The sequence below is a fragment of the Gossypium hirsutum genome, chromosome A06 (assembly GCF_007990345.1).
Source record: "Gossypium hirsutum isolate 1008001.06 chromosome A06, Gossypium_hirsutum_v2.1, whole genome shotgun sequence".
NCBI lineage: Eukaryota > Viridiplantae > Streptophyta > Magnoliopsida > Malvales > Malvaceae > Gossypium > Gossypium hirsutum.
The window spans coordinates 3,451,843-3,474,103 of record NC_053429.1 but is presented as its reverse complement, the minus strand read 5'-3'; the positions used below and the strand labels follow the sequence as shown (position 1 = coordinate 3,474,103).

Below are 22,261 nucleotides of genomic sequence, written 5' to 3'. Positions count from 1 at the left end.
CTAATTGTGGCGATTTATTGAAAAAAAGTTTGAAATTTGACGTTTGATTTTTGAAATAAACAGGGAGTCGCCACCGATCCTTTTTCCTAGGTGTGATCGGACACCTATTAGATCTCTTATTAAAACAAATAAAAGGTTGAGTTTAGGTCTACGTTAAAATCCAGAGAAAATTTAGGGTTTGGGAGTCGGTTACGCGCGAGGAAGGTATTAGCACCCTCGCGACACCCAAAATTGGTATCTTATTAAACACATGTTGTCTTGATTTTCAAAAATACGAATTCAATTTGACATTTAAGTGTGATCCGATTGAAGGAAATGAGAAGTTGCAAGTTTTTTTTTTGTTTTTTAGAAGGACGTCCCGTTTTTAACACGAGCCGATTAATTTCACCCAACATAGCGATGAAATCGATGACTTAATGTTAAAATTGATACATTGCCTTATTCTTAAAATTAAAATGTAAAAAGTTTTTAAAATGATAGTAAAAAAATCCAAGAATATTATTGTCAAAAAATGCGAACAATGATGTGAATAATAAAATATATAAAATATAAAATATTAAAATACCAAAATATTAGAATAATAATAATTAATATTGAAAAATAAAAAATAAAATAGAAATAAAAAAGATGTACATAATATATATTAGAAATAATAACGATGTTTAAAAAAATACTATTAATAATACTACATCAATATGTACATATATAAAAAATAAATACGTGATAATATTAAAAATATGTACATAATATAGTGTTAAAAATATATACATAATATAGTTAAGATATATACATAAGATAACATGTAGAAAAATATATATATAAATAATATAATATTAAAGATATATAAATAAAATAGTATAAAATATATATACGTAATATAGAATTTAAAATATACCTAATATATTAAAAGAATATATATAATATAATATTAAGAAATATAATAATAACAAAAAAGGAGAGAGAGGGAGAGGGTGGATGATTTTCGGCCACAAGGTTGGCCATCGTCCGGTCGCCGGACCACCGCCGGCGCCACCGTACACGGCAGCCATACCTCAAAAAAACTTTTTCAGTAAAAATGGGTAAGCTTCCTCCTTTTATTTTTTTTTACTTTCGTATAAAAGAAACAAAATAAGATTGAAAGGAAAACAATAAGTAAACAAAGAACTTAAAATGAGAATAGACAAAGAAACCTCTTTTGCTTTGATTTTTGATTAATCTTAAAAAAAAACTAGCTTCTCCAAAAACTAGCCTTCACAATAACTCTTCTCCTTAATTACTTTAAAAAGAAACCTCTCCAAAAATCCTTTACAATAACTTTCTCTCCCAAAAACTCTCCAAAAAAAAAATCTTCCCCCCTAAAACTCTCCAAAAAAATCCCCCCTCCATATACAAAATATGAGAAGGCTTATATAGCCATTTACAAAATATTTTTTTTATTGTTTATGTCTTCATTTGTAGGTACAAGTGGTGGTGGAGAAGGTGTGGCTAGTGGAGTTGGTGGTGGAAAAAGAGTGGCTAGTGGAGTTGGTGGTGGAAAAGGTGTGGCTAGTGGAGTTGGTGGTGGAAAAGGAGTGGTTAGTGGAGTTGGTGGTGGAAAAAGAGTGGCTAGTGGAGTTGGTGGTGGAAAAGGTGTGGCTAGTGGAGTTGGTGGTGGAAAAAGAGTGGCTAGTGGAGTTGGTGGTGGAAAAGGTGTGGCTAGTGGAGTTGGTGGTGGAAAAGGAGTGGCTAGTTGAGAAAAGTTTAAGTTGTGGGCTAGGTTTTTTTATTTTGATTTGGGCTTAGGGTTTGGGTCATTGGGGTTTTGATGTAAATTTGGCTTTGGGTAGTTAAGATTTTGGGTTTTGGGTTTAATTTTAGTGGGTTAGGTAAAACTAAATTGGGTTTTGATGTAAATGGGCTAAAATTGGCCTACAACAGCTGCTCCTCTTTGCTTATTATCGTGTAATGAGAATAGAGAAAAGATATAAAGAAAGGCCAATTTTGCCCGGTCTTGCTAAGTATGGACTTCTTTGGTGCTCTTCTCATCCAGGTAGTCTCTTTCCAGTCCATCGCATCTTATAGCTTTGGTTCAATCCACTGCAAATTCGGAGATATGCCTTGTAGCTTCAATCTGTTCCAATGTAATTCAATATGCTCTTCTATCGCTTCAGTGAGATAAGGTTTTGGGTCTTCTCTTCTGCCACTTTAGAAAGGCAAGATCTGATATCCTCGATTAATTCCACTGCAACTTCAGGGAGACAAAATATGGTGTCTTCAATCAGTTCTAATATTGATTCTTTACTCGGCGTGTGATCTTGAGCTCAACTCATTTCTCGCAATATGAATTGACTCTGTAAAACTAGACATTAAAAACAGAAATTGAAAATAGCTCAGCACGTGAGCCAAGGCTCAACTCACCTCTCGCAAAAGTAGATTTTGAAAATACCTCGACATGTGAACCCAAGGCTCAACTCACATCTCGCAATATGAGTTGATTTTTGAAAAATATAAATTGAAAAAATAGAAATTGAAAAGCAGAAATTAAAAAGACCTCAGCATGTGAGCCGAGACTCAACTCACTTCTCGCAATATGAGTTAATTTTTGACAAACAGAAATTGAAATTACCTCAGCGTGTCCCGAGGCTCAACTCACCTCTCGCAATATGAGTCGATTTTTGAAAAACAGAAATTGAAAACCAGAAATTGAAAATACCTCAGCGTGTGAGGCAAGGCTCAACTCACCTCTTGCAATATGAGCTAATTTTTGATGAACATAAATTAAAACCACCTCAGCGTGTCCTGAGGCTCAACTCACCTCTCGCAATATGAGTTGATTTTTGACAAACAAAAATTGAAATTACCTCAGCGTCTTGAGGCTCAACTCACTTCTCGCAATATGAGTTGATTTTTTTTGAAACATAAATTAAAAAAACGAAAATTGAAAATACCTCAGCGTGTCCTGAGGCTCGACTCACCTCTCGCAATATGAGTTGAAATTAAAACACAAAAATTAAAAATACCTCAGCGTGCCCCGAGGCTCAACTCACCTCTTACAATATGAGCTGATTTTGAAAAAGTAGAAATTAAAAGGTTCAAACCACCTCTCGCAATATGAGTTGATTTTTTGACAAACAGAAATTGAAATTACCTCATCGTGTCCTGAGGCTCAACTCACCTCTCGCAATATGAATTGAAAAAATACCACAGTGTGTAATCTGAAGCTCAACTCACCTCTCGCAATATGAGTTGATTTTTTTTAAAAAAACAGAAATTGAAAATACCTCAGCATGTGAACCGAGGCTCAACTCACCTCTCGCAATATAAGTTGATTTTTTTTTTGAAAACAGAAATTGAAAATACCTCAACGTGTCTTGAGGCTCAACTCATTTCTCGCAATATAAGTTGAATTTTGAAAACAGAAATTGAAGAACAGAAATTGAAAAGACCTCAGCATGTGAGCCGAGGCTCAACTCACCTCTAGCAATATGAGTTGATTTTGAAAAACAAAAATTAAAAGGCTTAACTCACCTCTCGCAATATGAGTCAATTTAAAACATAAACTAAAAATACCTCGGCGTGCCCCGAGGCTCAACTCACTTCTCGCAATATGAGTTGATTTTGAAAAAAAAAATTAAAAATACCTCAACGTGTCTTGAGGCTCAACTCATCTCTCGCAATATGAGTTGATTTTCCTTGGAAAGCATGAATATTAAACATCAAAATACCAAAACCAGTCTTTGGTAGAACTCGGGTATCTTTTCCTTTGATTCAGTGCGACTCTCATTCAAGATTTCTTGCTTTACTGGATTACCTGTATATGCCATGCATGATGTCATCATGATATACACATGTTTGTCTTAAATGCCTTTATGCCTACATGATTATGCAGTGATCCTTAAGCATATTGGTCGTATGTCATTTTCGCCATGATTGTTGAGGATCTGCGTTCATTGCTTTGATTCTCGACCTTCTCTTCAGGCCTCATGCCTGTCTTCGAGCTTTACGAGTAATCGACGTTTCTCAGATATCACCCTTTTGCCATTGGTTAAACTTTGTTCTTGCTTTGAAGATCTTGCACTTATCGAATTCTTATCCGGGTAATGCTTGACATTTCTTTTGTTTAGAGTATGTCATTTCACTATTTATCATTAAATAAACACATAATGAGATGCATGAAAATGGTCAGGTAGGGATAAAAAGGATATCTCATATTCCTTTATTTCAAATGTGGCAAACAAAGAAAGTTAACCAATGAGAGTAAAAATGTCAAAAAGAAAGAAAAGGTCGTATTCAACGGATACAAATGCTCTAGATATTCAACACATGAACTCTTCCACGTTCCTCAATCAATAATCTTTTGGAGCATGGCTTCTTGCGTAGAAAATTTCGAGCTTTCAGAAGTGCTTCAAATACTGTAGTCTCACTACTTGACCTATCGTTCGACCGCCAGGTTTGTTTCATTAGGACGCCCTCTCGGGTTTTCATCCTAATCTTTTTGTACTAATCAAGACGCCCTTTTCGGGTTTTCGCCCTGATCTTTTTTTTTAAGATGCCCTTTTCGGGTTTTCATCTTAAGCATAATATTTCTTCATTGCATCTGAATTCACCGGATTCGGTAACTCCTTCCCATCCATCTCGGTAAGGATTAAAGCTCCTCCTGAGAATGCCTTTTTTACAACGTATGGTCCTTCCCAATTTGGTGCCCATTTTCCTCGCAGGTCTTTTTGTATTGGGAGAATCTTTCTCAGAACGAGTTCTCCTTCATGGAACTCTCTTGGTCGTACCTTCTTGTCATGGGCTGCGATCATTCTCTTTTGGTACATTTGCCAATGACAAATTGCCCTTAGACGTTTTTCTTCAATGAGGTTCAACTGATCATATCGAGCTCGAACCCATTCTGCTTCTTCTAACTTTGATTCCATCAATACTCGCAGAGAGGGGATCTCAACCTCGATAGGTAGCACAACTTCTATTCCATAGACTAGAGAGAAAGGAGTTGCTCCCGTAGATGTTCGCACAGATGTGCGATATGCAAACAAAGCAAATGGAAGTTTCTCGTGCCAATCTTTATATGTCTCAGTCATTTTCCCAATGATCCTCTTAATGTTCTTGTTAGCTGCTTCAACAGCCCCGTTCATCTTTGGGCGATAGGGCGAGGAATTATGATGCTTTATTTGGAACTGCTCGCACACTTCTTTCATCATCTTATTGTTCAGATTCGTGGCATTATCTGAGATGATTCTTTCAGGCAAACCATATCGGCAAATGATTTCCTTTTTCAAAAACTTGCACACTGCAGTCTTCGTCACATTGGCAAACGAAGCGGCTTCAATCCATTTTGTGAAGTAATCGATAACCACAAAAATGAATCGATGTCTATTTGAAGTTTTTGGAGAAATTGGCCCTATGACATCCATGCCCCACATAGAAAAAGGCCACGGAGAAGTCATGACATGAAGGGGTGAAGGGGCTACATGAATTTTATTGCCGTAGATTTGACATTTGTGGCATTTTCTGGCAAAATTGATGCAGTCACTTTCCATTGTCAGCCAATAATAACCGAGTCTCATGATCTTTCTGGCCATATTGAAACCATTGGCATGCGTTCTGCAAATTCCTCATGGACCTCTTCAAGTATTTTTCTGGCTTCAACATCATCCACACATCTCAAAAGCATCTGATCCTTTCCTCTTTTATACAGGATATCCCCATCAAGAACAAATCCCGCTGCCATTCTTCTAATTGTTCTTTTATCGTTCTCATTCGCTTGTTCGGGATACCTTTGATTCTTGGTATATTCTAAGATATCATGGAACCAAGGTCGTCCGTCTACTTCTTTCTCAATGCTACAACAGTGTGCAGGGACCTCGTATATGCTCATTTTGAGGGGCATTATTTCTGCTTCTCTACTTGCTTTGAACATTGAAGCCAAAGTGGCTAGGGCATCAGCCAGTTGGTTCTCTTCTCGTGGGAAGTAATGAAAAGTTATTTCTTTGAATTCCTTGATCAATCCAGCCACTAAATCGCTGTACTTAATCAATTTTGAGTCCCTCACTTCCCATTCTCCACGGATTTGGTAAATCACTAGGGCTGAGTCCCCGTACACCTCCAAGATCTCGATGTTTCGTTCGATAGCTGCACGAAGCCACATGATACAGGCCTCATATTCTACGATATTATTGGTACAGAAGAAGTTCAATCTTGTAGTGAACAGATAATGATTCCCGTCTGGTGATACCAGGATTGCTCCAATTACATGCCCTAAAGCATTTGACGCACCATCAAAGCACATCTTCCATGACTTCTCTTTTGATGACTCGGATTCTATTTCTGTGATGCACATTAAGTCTTTGTCTGGGAAATCGAATCTTAAAGGCTCATATTCCTCTGTCGTTCGAGTTGCTAAGAAGTCAGCTATTGCGCTCCCTTTTATCGACTTCTGACTTACATAGGCAATGTCATATTCCGAAAGGAGGATCTGCCATCGTGCCATTCTTCCTGATAGTGCCGGCGATTCCATCATGTATTTTATTGGGTCCAGCTTTGAAATTAGCCATGCCGTGTGATACAACATATATTGTCTGAGTCTCCGAACTACCCAAACCAGAGCGCAACAATATTTCTCAATGGACGAATATTTTGCCTCATATTCAATGAACTTTTTGCTGAGGTAGTAGATCGCCTTTTCTTTCTTTCCTGACTCGTCATGTTGTCCCAGTACGCCACGCATTGAACTTTCGAACACTGTCAAATACAAAATTAATGGTCTTCCCGGAGTTGGCGGTACTAGCACTGGAGGACTGGACAAATATTGTTTTATCTTATCAAAGGTCACTTGGCATTCCTCATTCCATTCTCCCGGGTTATGTTTTCGAAGAAGCCGAAAGATTGGGTCGCATTGGTTGGTAAGTTCAGCGATAAATCGGGCGATGTAATTTAATCTCCCTAAAAATCCTCTAACTTCCTTTTGCGTGCGCGGAGGTGGTAATTCTTGGATGGCTTTTATTTTATCTGGATCAACTTCGATACCTCTTTCAGTGACAATGAAGCCTAGTAACTTTCCCGAGGTAGCCCCGAATGTACATTTGGCTGGATTAAGCTTTAGCTGAAACTTTCTCAGCCTTTCGAACAACTTCTTGAGGTTCATTACATGCTCTTCTTCTCCTCGAGATTTAGCAATCATATCATCGACGTAGACCTCTAGTTCTTTATGCATCATGTCATGGAATAACGTCACCATAGCCCTCTGATATGTTGCCCCAGCATTCTTTAACCCGAATGGCATCACCTTGTAGCAGAACGTTCCCCACATTGTTATGAAGGTAGTTTTCTCCATATCCTCAGGGGCCATCTTGATCTGATTATACCCCGAGAATCCATCCATGAAAGAAAACAATGAATGTTTTGCTGTGTTGTCCACCAACGTGTCAATATGTGGCAAGGGAAAATTATCTTTTGGGCTTGCTCGATTCAGGTCACGGTAATCCACGCACATTCGTACTTTTCCATCTTTCTTTGGTACCGGGACTATGTTAGCCACCCATTCTGGATATTTGGGGGCTTGTAGGAAGCCAGCGTCAAATTTCTTCTTGACTTCCTCTTTTATTTTCAACAGCATTTCGGGCCTCATCCGTCTTAATTTTTGCTGGATGGGCTTGTATTCTGGCTTTAATGGGAGCTTATGGACCACTAAATCTTCATCTAGCCCTGGCATGTCCTGGTATGACCACGCGAAAACATCTTTGTATTCGCGGAGTAAAGTGATCAAACTATGCCTGGTACTTTCTGAAATAGAAGTCCCAATCTTCACTTCTTGTTTCCTCTCTTCAGTGCCCAAATTTATTGTTTCCACAGATTCTTCAGGAGGCAGAACCTGTTTATCCTCTTGTTCCACCATTCTTAACAATTCAGGAGACGAGGCATAATCTTCAGCATTTTCTTCGGCTTCAAATTCTCCTAAGCAAACAGCCTTCTCAAAATCAATTTCAAGATTCGTAACGGGCTTATTCATGTCGTCAATATCTGAGCACCTGAAAGTTGAATGGAAAAGGAAGCTATCGGGGGACATCCAAGTATTGGAAACAACAAACAAAATGTTATGTCATGGCAATGAGGCAAATGTAAGGATAGGCTATGAAATGAGAAAATGATTATGAAATTAGTGATAATGCGAAAAATCGTGACAAAATGCATCTTTATTGATATTCACTTAAATGATAAAGAGCGAATGCAAGCTCCTACAAAAGAATTCTATTATATCTAAGGACACAATAGAATGTTAATGTTTGAGCATTACTCTGAAGACTTATAAACTACAAGAAGGTCCTCGGCAGTCCAATTGTTCAACATGAAACCAGGGGGACAAAGGCGTATCCTTGAGACATCTTTACTTGTGTCAGCTCCTTTGTCAATGATATTTATACTGATGTTCTGAAAACCCTTTTCGATCATTAACATTGTGCCTTGTGCATTGTCCTGCCTCGGGTATATCATTCCCGCAGACGTAAATGTTCTTGACAAAGGAGGGAATTCCATAGGCTCCCATTCTGGTTCTCGGCCTAACGTTCTCGCGATCCTTCTTTCTTGATCTTTCTTCCACTGTCTTCTTCTTTGACGCATGTTCGGCTGGAACCCCAAACCGTATCAGGCCTTGTGGTGCACTGGTTTTAGAGCCCTGACTATTCCTTGCAGATATCTCCCTAAACCTCTTCTCACTCGAGCTCCCCTTCCTACAGTCAACTTGACACCCATTCTAGTATTTCTCGACAATTTAGGCACGGGAATTTTGTTTCCCTCAGTGAAGAATGTGGTATTGACGAATTCAAGGGATTAGAAGGGGCATTCCACTACGTCCTTGCTCACTTCAAGGTATGGCGCATCAGCAGAGATAGATGCGACAATGTCTTCTTCTCCCTCGATAGTGACCAAACAGCCATCCATGATAAATTTCACCTTTTGATGGAGGGATGATGGGACCGCTCCAGCAGAATGGATCCAGGGTCTTCCCAAAAGGCAGTTATATGAGGATGTAATGTCCATGACTTGGAACTCGACATCATATATGTAGGGACCCACTTCTAGAAGGATCTCAATTTTTTCCATGGCTTCACGCCTTGTCCTGTCGAATGCCCTTACCGTAGAATGACAGGGCCTTAAATGGGACAGATCCATCGAAATTCTGGAAAGCGTGGCCAAAGGCATAACGTTGAGTGCCGAACCATTATCGATGAGCACGTTCGGTATTATGTAGCCCTTGCAACGGGTTGTGATATGCAATGCTTTCACTGAGCCTCTACCATTGGGTGGTATTTCATCATCACTAAAAGAAATGAAATTATCCGCATTCAAGTTGTTCATCCACCTATCCAGTTTTTCAACGGATACATTGTTTGCCACATAAGCTTGATTTAACACTTTCAGCAGAGCGTTTCGGTGTGGTTCTGAATTCAACAGCAGAGATAATACCGAGATTCGCGCTGGCTGCTTACTCAATTGTTCTACCACGTTGTACTCACTGTGCTTGATAAATTTTAAGAATTCCTGTGCTTCCTCCTCGTCCACAGGATTTTTAGCTTCTTGTTCAGGCGCAGTTTCATGCTCATCATCGGTCACATGCATCGGTGCTTTTCCTTTCTGTTTCAAGTCACTGTTCTTCTTTATCTCCTTCGAATAACATCTTCCACTACGAGTGAAATGACCTAATTCCCCGACGCTTCCAGTCATGGCTTTGGGTTTTTCATCTTCAGGTGTGACGATATTAACGTCATATTTCCATGGTACTGCTTTATTGTCCTTGTAAGGGAAAGAAGATGGTACTTCGATTATCATTTTTGGTTTCACCAGCTCTTTTGTCGCATCGTAATAAATTACCAACGGTTGATCAGCGCTATAAGGGGGACCTGATGACTGGCTATCAGAGGCGTATACTTCTCTTTCATTGGTCTCTTCCCTTTTATTAAGGATCTTAATTTCCTTATTATCCATCCGGTCTTGAAGTAACCTTTTAAATTCCTTACACGACTGAATGTCGTGTCCCACAATTCCATAGAAATTGCAAAAACTTTGACCTTCTTCTCCGAGAATTCTATCGGGGTGACAAAGCAATCCTTTCTTAACCAATACCTTCCAGATTTTCTGCAGAGGCGTCCTTATTTCCGAAACACATCTTCTGACTTTCCATTCGTCCACTTTCCCCACTATGCTCACATCCCTTTCGATATGGTTAGGGAATGGGTTCCCAGTTGCATTACTGGCACTATCGAATCGTAGGATACCTGCATCAATGAGTCCTTGAACTCTTCTCTTAAAGGCTAGGCAGTTTTTCGTGGAATGTCCCTGGTTTCCCGTATGGTATGCACAACTAGCGAATTGTATGTTTTAACCTCAGCGAACGAGTATGGAATATGCAATGAATGAATGAATGTATGAATGTCAAATGACTGTTAGTCATGAAAGAAATGCAAGAAATTGGTGTTAATTTCAAGATAGCCCCTATTTAGGCATTTCCTTAATCAAAAGAGTCTATTACACAACGTTTCGGTCACTCGTATAATTGACTCCTCTATCAGAAACCCCTTTTGGCAACCAATCTCTAATCAACCCTTTCCTAACAAGATGTATATGATGCATGATGAAAAATAGAAATACAGACAAACAACATTGGTTAGCAAAACATATATGATCAGAGAAAAATTGTGGAAAATCTAACAAATTAAGCTACTTGGTCCAATGGACTCGATTCCCTTGCATAGAAAGCGAAAGTGCAAAAGGTAAGAGGCGTTCCTCCCGTGCACTTATTTTGGTGACTACTAAACGGACGGAGGTTCAGCATGGCTCTAGTTAGGTGGCTCGTATAGTTCATTATATGCGGTTTTGGTTCTAGATAGGTACTCGAATTGCCCGTACTATCATCTACTAAGATTAGCACGAAGCCTCGGTCATAACCCATCTCAGGCTCACGAGTTCAATTCGAGGGATTACATTTACTTATGCCTATGTGGAGGGACAAGTTAACTCACGAAAGCATAAGTCATATGTAACTCGAAAGTATTCACTAGCCTGTGCGGAGGGACGAGTTAACTCACGAAGGCATAGCGTTTACTTTCACTTAAACGGACAGAGCTCGGGTAGAGAGCTTATGTTATGCAAAATGCAAGTGCACGGTGTGTGGGAGAAACTTGCAATCCTTCCATTTATTTTAAAACTACAAAACTAAAACGAAAGATAAAACAAATTAGGAGATACGTATGTATGATTTTTTAAAAAAACAAAACTTAAGGATCATGATTAAATATTAATTTGAACACGGAAATTTGAAAATTTTGACAACACGCGTTTAATTCAACTCGACTCTCAAAAATGGAGGTCCCCGGCGGAGTCGCCAGCTGTAGCGACGTAAAAATTTTAGCTTAGCTTGGTCGCTAATTGTGGCGATTTATTGAAAAAAAAGTTTGAAATTTGACGTTTGATTTTTGAAATAAACAGGGAGTCGCCACCGATCCTTTTTCCTAGGTGTGATCGGACACCTATTAGATCTCTTATTAAAACAAATAAAAGGTTGAGTTTAGGTCTACGTTAAAATCCAGAGAAAATTTAGGGTTCGGGAGTCGGTTACGCGCGAGGAAGGTATTAGCACCCTCGCGACGCCCAAAATTGGTATCTTATTAAACACATGTTGTCTTGATTTTCAAAAATACGAATTCAATTTGACATTTAAGTGTGATCCGATTGAAGGAAATGAGAAGTTGCAAGTTTTTTTTTGTTTTTTAGAAGGACGTCCCGTTTTTAACACGAGCCGATTAATTTCACCCAACATAGCGATGAAATCGATGACTTAATGTTAAAATTGATACATTGCCTTATTCTTAAAATTAAAATGTAAAAAGTTTTTAAAATGATAGTAAAAAAAATCCAAGAATATTATTGTCAAAAAATGCGAACAATGATGTGAATAATAAAATATATAAAATATAAAATATTAAAATATCAAAATATTAGAATAATAATAATTAATATTGAAAAATAAAAAATAAAATAGAAATAAAAAATATGTACATAATATATATATTAGAAATAATAACGATGTTTAAAAAAAATACTATTAATAATACTACATCAATATGTACATATATAAAAAATAAATACGTGATAATATTAAAAATATGTACATAATATAGTGTTAAAAATATATACATAATATAGTTAAGATATATGCATAAGATAACATGTAGAAAAATATATATATAAATAATATAATATTAAAGATATATAAATAAAATAGTATAAAATATATATATATATACATAATATAGAATTTAAAATATACCTAATATATTAAAAGAATATATATAATATAATATTAAGAAATATAATAATAACAAAAAAGGAGAGAGAGGGAGAGGGTGGATGATTTTCGGCCACAAGGTCGGCCATCGTCCGGTCACCGGACCACCGCCGGCGCCACCGTACACGACAGCCGGACCTCAAAAAAACTTTTTCGGTAAAAATGGGTAAGCTTCCTCCTTTTATTTTTTTTTACTTTCGTATAAAAGAAACAAAATAAGATTGAAAGGAAAACAATAAGTAAACAAAGAACTTAAAATGAGAATAGACAAAGAAACCTCTTTTGCTTTGATCTTTGATTAATCTTCAAAAAAAACTAGCTTCTCCAAAAACTAGCCTTCACAATAACTCTTCTCCTTAATTACTTTAAAAAGAAACCTCTCCAAAAATCCTTTACAATAACTTTCTCTCCCAAAAACTCTCCAAAAAAAATCTTCCCCCCTAAAACTCTCCAAAAAAATCCCCCCTCCATATACAAAATATGAGAAGGCTTATATAGCCATTTACAAAATATTTTTTTTATTGTTTATGTCTTCATTTGTAGGTACAAGTGGTGGTGGAGAAGGTGTGGCTAGTGGAGTTGGTGGTGGAAAAAGAGTGGCTAGTGGAGTTGGTGGTGGAAAAGGTGTGGCTAGTGGAGTTGGTGGTGGAAAAGGAGTGGCTAGTGGAGTTGGTGGTGGAAAAAAGAGTGGCTAGTGGAGTTGGTGGTGGAAAAAGAGTGGCTAGTGGAGTTGGTGGTGGAAAAGGTGTGGCTAGTGGAGTTGGTGGTGGAAAAGGAGTGGCTAGTTGAGAAAAGTTTAAGTTGTGGGCTAGGTTTTTTTTATTTTGATTTGGGCTTAGGGTTTGGGCCATTGGGGTTTTGATGTAAATTTGGCTTTGGGTAGTTAAGATTTTGGGGTTTGGGTTTAATTTTAGTGGGTTAGGTAAGGCTAAATTGGGTTTTGATGTAAATGGGCTAAAATTGGCCTACAACATATTACAAAACCTATACCATTTTATTCCCCTTCCTGAGAACTTGAAACCTAGAATTAGAGGTTCATTCACATTTAAATCTACTTGAATTCTAAGAAAATTTCTACCCAATCCTTCCCCCCACATATCACCATCAATCCTAACCAAATCCCTACTTACCCCAATCAAAACAACATTATACACAATTAATGTTTTTAAAGGTAAATTATGGATTTGAATCCATATGCTTACCTTTGAAAAATCAAGTTCCTACATCACCTTATCCAATAGTTCCAATTCGATTCCCACAACTATTCCCTCCCTCAAGATTTAATTTGATTCCCAAATTGATAGAGGATAGTAAAGTGCTCCCTTTCTATCCCCTTTGTCAATAGTAGATCTAAAAAACAATAATTCCAAGAAAATATCAAAATAGAACTTGAAAAAGAAAAAGACTCAAAAAAGAAATTCAAAAACCAAACTTGACTCAACCACACAATGAGTAAATAGTGAAACAAAAATCCTAAAAAAAAACTTACACATTCACCCCTATCTTATCTCTGAAATAACCCTAAAACTTAAGCAAAAAACTCTAAGCAATCAGAATAGAATTACCCAATACAAAAAAAACAACCTTCTAACTGCTTCTCACAATGAGAAAAAAACTCTATAGAGAGACGCTCTCAATTCTAGAGAGATAATAATATATTCCTAATTGACTAATGATACACTTTTTTTAACTTCAAATTTATCGGATATCAATTTTTTTAAAATATAGAGGGGAAGTACACTCTATCAGAAAAAGTCAATGAAGTATCGGCCGATAGGAGTCAGTGAATCCCTCAAAAGGTCAATATTGTCCTCAGCGAGGGATTTTTGTTTCTTGGCTCTATGAGTGCTTGAAGAGGTAACTTGAAACACAACAGTTTCATAGAGTAGGAGCGCCTCATCGGGTGCCTAATAAGGCAAACCATGTGCATTTTGCATGGTTGGACTCGAAGCTATGCCCTATAGCGTTGTGCATGGTTCACCTTATCAGGCTTCCGACAAGGCACTCTTACTTTGTAACTTGTCACCTCGTCAAGACGCCTCTGTAAGTACTCACAAAGTTGGAAGACAAATCTCAATAAACAACAGTTTGCAGACTTCTCCAAACAAAATTGATCTCCCTTCCACAACAAACAACCACAAAAATTGGATTAAATGTTAAGTTAGATTATATTAAAAACAAATGGAACTGTTGACTAAATTAAGGAGGCAAAAAGACAGGAAATGAAATGGAAAAGGAGGAGAGGAGGAGACAAGCATATAAATGCCAAGCCTTGTGAACCAGATCAGCCTAATATAAACACTAGACATAGTTAATTAATGACTATAGATCACTATTGACTAGTGGAGTCTACATATTATTCATGCACTGATTAAAAGTCATATGCATCAGCCAAAACAATCCCTTTAACAAACAGTTCACTTGCAGTTTATATATTGGCCTCAGCTTTCTTATCATATTTGTTAAACCAGGTGAGATGAGAATGGGATAGACGTCCCCATTCCTTTTTTATAAAACAAGAAACATGGCAGATTTATAGCTAATTATGTTATAATAAAGAACCAATGGGGCAGATAATACCAAAATTAGTGATGAGAAGAAACAAAACACGCCATAACAACTAACTTTGAATTTGTGGATTAAGCCAAATTTCTTGAGGCAAAGGAAATGGGACCCCACTAATCATTCTTTTTTTCGCTTTAGTATTTATACTTTAATTTCATATAATTGGGTTTTATTATTATTAATGTTATGTTATAATTTAAATAATTATTAATATCATTAAAAATTTATTTATAGATTAATAATATTATTTTATAATAATGTTGACATGGTAACCCACGTAGTAGTAGTGCACGTGTAGAAAGAACTTGAAAGGTGCTGTTCACTTCTGACGGATACATGTATACAATGTGGTCAAAGTTTCAGATGGATTACCAATTAAATATTAGGTTTTAATATCATTATTATTGGAGAGATTTCGGTGAAAAAGACATGAAATCACCCCATACAAAGAAAGGAAAAGGCAGATTCCATTTCACTCTTAGGCTAATAAATACAACAAATATCATACTATAATCATATAAATTGGATATATCATACTCCCCCACTTTCAATCTATGTAGCTATAAAATCCTCAACTTGTTGAGACTTTCTTTTTCTCAAGGCATCTCCTAATAATAGACACGATTCCCAAAGTGAGAGAAAAAGCAAAAATGGAGATCAATGAAGAAAGTTTCTTAGAGGAATTATTAGCTCTAAGAAGAGAAAATTGGGACACAGTTCCAACACAAATGAATGAAGTTTTCTCTAATGGATGGAACTTTGATTGCTTTGATGATATGAACCTTTCAACTAGTTTGTTTCCAACTACTTTCTGCCATGAATTCTCAACAGCTTTGCCTTTGGAACAAGACTTGGGTTACTTCAATGGAGTTTACTGCCCGTTTGGCGATGAATTCTCAGCACCACAACTCACAGATTCATCAAACAACACCTTTGATACACCACCTCCATTTCCAAATATGTTGGAAGAAGAAGAATCTGGTTTCCTTGCTGATGAACTTAACAAGCTAGATGTTCAAGTCCCTTGCAAAGCTGAGCCATTTCAATCACCAGAAGCTCCAGTTTTCAACAATGAGGCAGCTGCTTGTTTAGACAGGAAGAACCGAGGTAAGAAGATGGAAGGACAACAACCTTCAAAGAATCTAATGGCTGAAAGAAGGAGAAGAAAGAGACTAAATGATCGCCTTTCCATGTTAAGATCAATTGTTCCCAAGATCAGCAAGGTGAAAGAATTCGAGTCCCGTCCTGTATAAATGTGTGAATAAATTCTCGGACTAATTTGGGTTTTTTCTTAATAGATGGATAGAACATCTATACTTGGAGATACTATAGATTATACAAAGGAGCTATTGGAGAGGATTAAAAGTTTGCAGCAAGAGATTGAAACAGATTCAAATGAGTTAAACATGGCTCACATTTTCAAGGATGGGAAATCAAATGAGATCTTTGTGAGAAATACACCAAAGGTAATTGGCTCTTTTTATTTTATTTTTTTGGTTAAAAATGCACCATTTTCTCTAATACCCAAATCTTGAAATGAAGTGATGAACATGTTTTGGGTGCAGTTTGAGGTGGAAAGAAGAGAAGGGGAGACAAGGATTGAGATTTGTTGCAGTGGGAAACCAGGGTTGTTGTTATCCACAGTGACAACACTGGAAGCATTAGGCCTTGAGATTCAACAGTGTGTTATTAGCTGTTTCAATGATTTTGCATTGCAAGCATCTTGTTCTCAGGTAGAAGGAAATAAATTTTATTACCATTTCTCTCCGGTAAAAATATCATGTAGGTAATTGTATTAGTAGTAAGATTTATATTTTATTATCTAACTAAAAATTAGATAAATTAATCTTTGTACATCATATAAAAATATAAACAGATCCTTTTATTAAAAACTCTATCTATTTTTTTTACTGTGAAGCACTATTTAAAACCCTATGTCAAATGAATTTTGACAAATGATAGTCCATTATTTATATTTATGGCATTTTTAAAAAAATCAGTTTACTCTTTAATCTAACATACATGGATTAACTTGCTCATTATTTTAAGTAGATAGAGAAAAATGCAATTTGATCATTAATACAAGGATTAATGCAGTTTGTTCATCAACTCACAAATTAGGTAAATTAGTGCAAAAGATTAAATCAAAGAGTAACTTAGTCATTCTGTTAAAAATTCTACTTATTTCTAGTGTTTGTCTTGTTTCATTTTAGATGTGATTTTAAAATAATTATAAAATATTTTTTGAGGATTTTCAACCATATTAATGGATAGATTTTTTAAGAAAATGATTAGTTTACTCTTCAATTTAACGTCCAATGACTAATAGTATATTTTTTTAATATAAAGAGTAAAATGTGATCTAACTCCTAATACAAGGTCTTCCATAGTACTTTTACCATTTTTGTTCCATAACTTTTAAATTTGCAATCTTAATTACCTTTTTTTGGTTAACATTGCAGGATTTGGAACAGAGAACATTAATAAGTTGTGAAGATATAAAGCAAGCATTATTTAGAAATGCAGGGTATGGAGGAAGATGCTTATAGGGACTGAAATAGAAGGAACTTGTGGTGAATATTTTTGATATGTTCCTCCAAAATCTGATATTTCAATTAGCTTTTCAAGTAAGGAATTGTTAGTAAATTTTGCCTTTCTTAAATAACTCAAAAATTTCTAGTCACTAAGAACTTTGTAATAATTGCTTCAATTTGGAGATGTTTATTAATGCAAGATTCTTTATTAGCTTTTCCATCTTTGTGTTGGTAATTTTCCAACAAACCAAAGGCAATTTTAACCCATATTTTAATTTTGGTCCTTATGTTATGTATAAAATTGAAATTTATATTTTAATTTTTGGCATAATCCAAAACTTCAACTATTATAATATCATGGTATAAATACACATTCTTTTTATTTTTATTTTTTAAGATTTTATAGCAATGGTCAAATTTTAGTTTTGATCCCTATATTATGATCAAATTTAAAGTTTTACCTCTATGCTTTAATTTTTAACATAATTTGGTATATCAACTTTTTATAATGTCTTTAGTTAACCTAAATACTTTATTTTGATTAAAATATTAGCGTGAATATTTTAAATATTGTAAACATCATTAAAATTCTCTATTAAATCTTAGTAGTACAATGACATGGCTATTAAGTTAATTAGTTTTTTTTGTTTTTTTTTTGCAATATCAATACGTCATAATAGTGAATCTAACATATGAATTTTAATGGTTCTAATAACTGGACTTGAATTTTAAATCTGAAAAATAAAAGGACTAAAATTTTGAAAACAAAGATATGGAGATTAATTTTCAAATATACAGAGAATATAAGAATTTGGAGCATATTTTAACTTTTAAATTTTTAGTGTAAAAAATAATAATTAACATATCTCGACTCTTATAAGTTGGAAAGGTAGCTGCTTAATTGTTAATTGAAACTCAACTTCTATTGGTGACTCCTTTGTCTTGCTTCTCTCAAAATTCAAGGCCATCATGGTCCAATCTTGAGGAGATGGGGTTGCATTTTAGACTTCAAAAGCATAATGTGCCACAATATGGTCTAATTTTGAGGAAATGGGGTTGCATTTTAGGCTTTAAAAGTATAATGTGTCACAATATAATCCAAATTTGAGTGAAAGATATGAACATTTATGTAAGAAAAAAAATAAAGGTTGGTTAAGAGTTAAAAGATGTTAAATTCAAGGTTCATGCATGCTTTTAATACCATCATGTATATATATATAAAATATCTATAAGAAATTTATATTAAAAACCAAATATGGTTTTAGTCGAAAATCAAAATGGTACGATTAAAGCTTTGAATTCTATGATCCTCATGTTTAAATCCTATCATGTATGGATAATTATTTTTTGTTTTATTTAATATATAAAAAAAATAGAACGCCCTCGTAGTTACATTTATTATTTTGTAAAAAATGATGTATCCTTTAGTCATTTCCTAACTGAATTGGTATCTTGTTGGCTTGACACCAATTCAATCAAGAGCTTAATTATAGTATAAATAAATAATACATAACACCTCGTGGAGTATTTCAAGTTCAAACTTTGATAATTTATTTTAAAATGTTTCTTTTAAAATTTTTGTATAAATTATTAAAAGACATAAATGCACCTATAATTATATTTTTATTTGTTTAAAAAAAGGTAATTTAGTCATTTTTAACTGAGTTAGTACCCAATTAATTTATAACATTAACTCAATTAGGATTTTTATTATAGTATAGATATACTATATTATGACATGTACAGTGTGAAAAAAATTAGACAAAAACTATATTTTATTTAAAATTTTGATGTTAAAATCAAATGAAATTTTAGTTTAAATGGAAAATTTAATTCCTTGAAAATATTGGAGTTTCATGTTGAATCCTATATTGGGTTTAAACATTTTTTTTATTAATTTTATATAAAAATATAAAAAAAATAAAATAAAATCGCTCTTATATTAAATTTTGTAACTTTTTAAAAATGAAAGATTTTTTAGTCATATATTAATTGAATTGGTGATTGGATCAACTCAATCAAAATTAAAATATAATATACATGGTTGAAATTACTTGACATGTTCCTCTATTATAAGATCTTTATCAAATTAGTCCCTTTACAATTAACTGAATTAATTTAATCCAAGTATTTTTTTAAAAATCAAATAAAGTAAAGTTTTAACATAATTAACATTTACAATTTAAAAAATTTCATCTACTATTTAACAAAGTTGATATCTTTAAATATTTTATGGTTCCTGTTGGGATGAAAATAAAAGTTGATAACAGAAGGTAACGGACAACCAAAACCCTCAAGATGATCTCGAAAGCACCCAACATGGCTAATCCAACGAAAGCTCACCAAGACAAGCCTTGGGCGAGGCCCAAGGCAAGGCCCCAAACGGAAGACCCTCTAAGACCTGGTTCCCACTTGCAAAACCACTTGACAAAGGTTCAATGCACCTCAGAAAGATACCTCAACACCAAGCTAATGATGAAACGTCACATGGCACCAAGTTACTACACCATTGGCTATAAATGGAAGGATTCACTGCCATTCACAGAAACACCAGTCATACTTCACTACATAGCAATTGAAAAGCATCTTCTACCCCTCTTTTTCAAAACTTCTTTTCTTGCATTAAGTTATACCTGATCATTGAGTTGAGTTGGAGTATGCCTCGGAAGTCCTCTGGTGCCCGCTAACATTATCCCTTTCTCTACAGACGTCCTTGAAGTCTCCATAGTCTGAGATCAACCTGATCATCTCCCGAGAGTCTAACTTAGTCGATCCGCTACGCTGGGAGAAGCCTAGCCACGTTGACATCATCATTAGAAGCCAAGTTAGTTGATCCTCTATGCTGGGAAAAGTCTAGCCACGTTGAGATAATCTCCATAGGCTAGCTTAGTGGATTTGCTACCCCAAGGGAAGCCTAGCCATGTTGAGATCATATCTAGAGGACAAGTTAGTTGATTTGCTATGTTGGGCATGGTTTTCAAGATCAAACTATTAGTTAAATCGATCAAATCAGTAATTTTTTGTCTGCTTATTCAATAGGTTTTCAACCATATATAATAAATATTTTTAAAAAAAGTTTGAACTTAGGACAAATTACATTCAAACCTTCTTTTTTTACTTTCCAAGCTCTCTTGGAAAATGGAAACTAAATAAACAATATTTATTATATAATCCTATCGCATATCTCTTTCTTTTTTTCTGTATTTGACATAATAAATAATACACCAAAGGGCCAAACCTCGTCAGGATCATCTCACTTGATTATCTCCTATGGTCATCTCAATTGATCATCTCCTATGAGATCATGGAAATCTTCCATGATCTCATCAAGGACTAACTTAGTGATCTACTCTGGAGGCTAAGTCACATCAGAATCATCTCACTCAATCATCTCCAAGGCTATCTCTGATGATTCACTACCTCAGGAAGGACCTTAGCCACAACAAGATCACCCATCGAATCATCTTGAAGCTCTCCCATAGCTCCTCATCCCATTTGTAACCATCTCGAGATCATCTCTTAAAGTTCACATGTCGTCCTGACACCTCATCCAGAATCATCTGGAACGTTGTTGCCATCTAAGGTCATCTTTGAAAACATTTCGCCTTCGCTCATCAATATCCCTTCACACTTGAGAAACAATGCTCTCATTGTTGTGGTCCGGGAACTTTTTCAACCTCAATAGTTCTACAAATGAAATATTTTGTTTGTAGTTGATTTGCAAATGAAAAATAATAATTTTTTATCATTTTTAATTTAGTGTCATCCAATAGAAAACTTAGTTGTAAAATTACCAAAAATTCATTATTTTTACAAAACAAAAAAAATATCATTTAGAGGATATTTTCGTTTGTTTATACTTTTATATAAAATCTAAAAAAAAATACATACATACAATCATATTTAAACCGTAATATTCAACTTCTCAATTTTACTATCAACTTTTTTTTATAGATTTTTTCACTCACATCCTAATTATAGTAAAAAGTTCATTAAAGTGAATTAATCCTATTTAGTTTAAATTAAGTTTTTAATTCACTTTCTATATTACAGTGGTGGGTACAAAACCACGCATTAATTTGTAATCTATTTATCATTTTAGATTTTTTTTTTCAAATATTTTAAATGAAGGTGTAAAGGTTAGTTATTATACTTCCTCAATGCAATTCATCCTTTATTTCTTCAAGCAATGATTAAGACTACCATGAAATTTGACTATTTTTTTCGATTATTATAAATATTTAATTGAAATATTAATTTAATAATTAAATCAATTAATTAATTAAAACTACACATTTTTACATAAGTTGAGACTCCAACCTAACATGATTAAGATTATAATGAAAAATTTTGGAGGTATGCTTCTATTAGATTTGTTTTAATTTGTTAATACATTATTCATCATTAGCAGATAAAATAGTGGTAAAATAGGGGATCTGTGGATACGGTACAAGCTGCACATGTGGAATCCGTATAGAAGTACAATTCTTCTATTTGATATCACAACCTTACTATACTGCTTCTATTTGACATTGATTAGAATATGATTTTTTTTACCTATAAATAGATGCAGTCAAAGCTCTTCTTATATCATTCAAATTCAACATTAGTGATTTTTCTTCCCCTCTGCCCGTGATTTTTTCTTGAAAGGGTTTCTACGTAAAATCTATATATTATTATTTTTCTTTCTTATAGCTTTGTGATAATTCTATATTGTCATCATCGGCATTCAATTTTTACAACCATTAATAATGAGCACTTTTGATTTTGTCATTAATTAACATGATTATGTCAATTTAGCCTTTAATCTTTTTATTTATTGTAAAATCTTAGCTTTGGT

At 34.8% G+C, this 22,261-nt stretch overlaps 1 protein-coding gene across 1 annotated transcript; it reads left to right on the top strand.

Annotated features, from left to right (window-relative positions):
• The first annotated feature begins 15,434 nt into the window (after positions 1-15,434).
• Positions 15,435-17,639, top strand: LOC121230299 (transcription factor bHLH93). Its single transcript, XM_041114869.1, has 4 exons — positions 15,435-16,110; positions 16,186-16,353; positions 16,453-16,620; positions 17,350-17,639. The coding sequence occupies exons 1-4, from the start codon at positions 15,538-15,540 to the stop codon at positions 17,434-17,436; spliced, it is 996 nt and encodes a 331-aa protein (XP_040970803.1). The 5' UTR covers positions 15,435-15,537; the 3' UTR covers positions 17,437-17,639.
• The last annotated feature ends 4,622 nt before the right edge of the window (positions 17,640-22,261 follow it).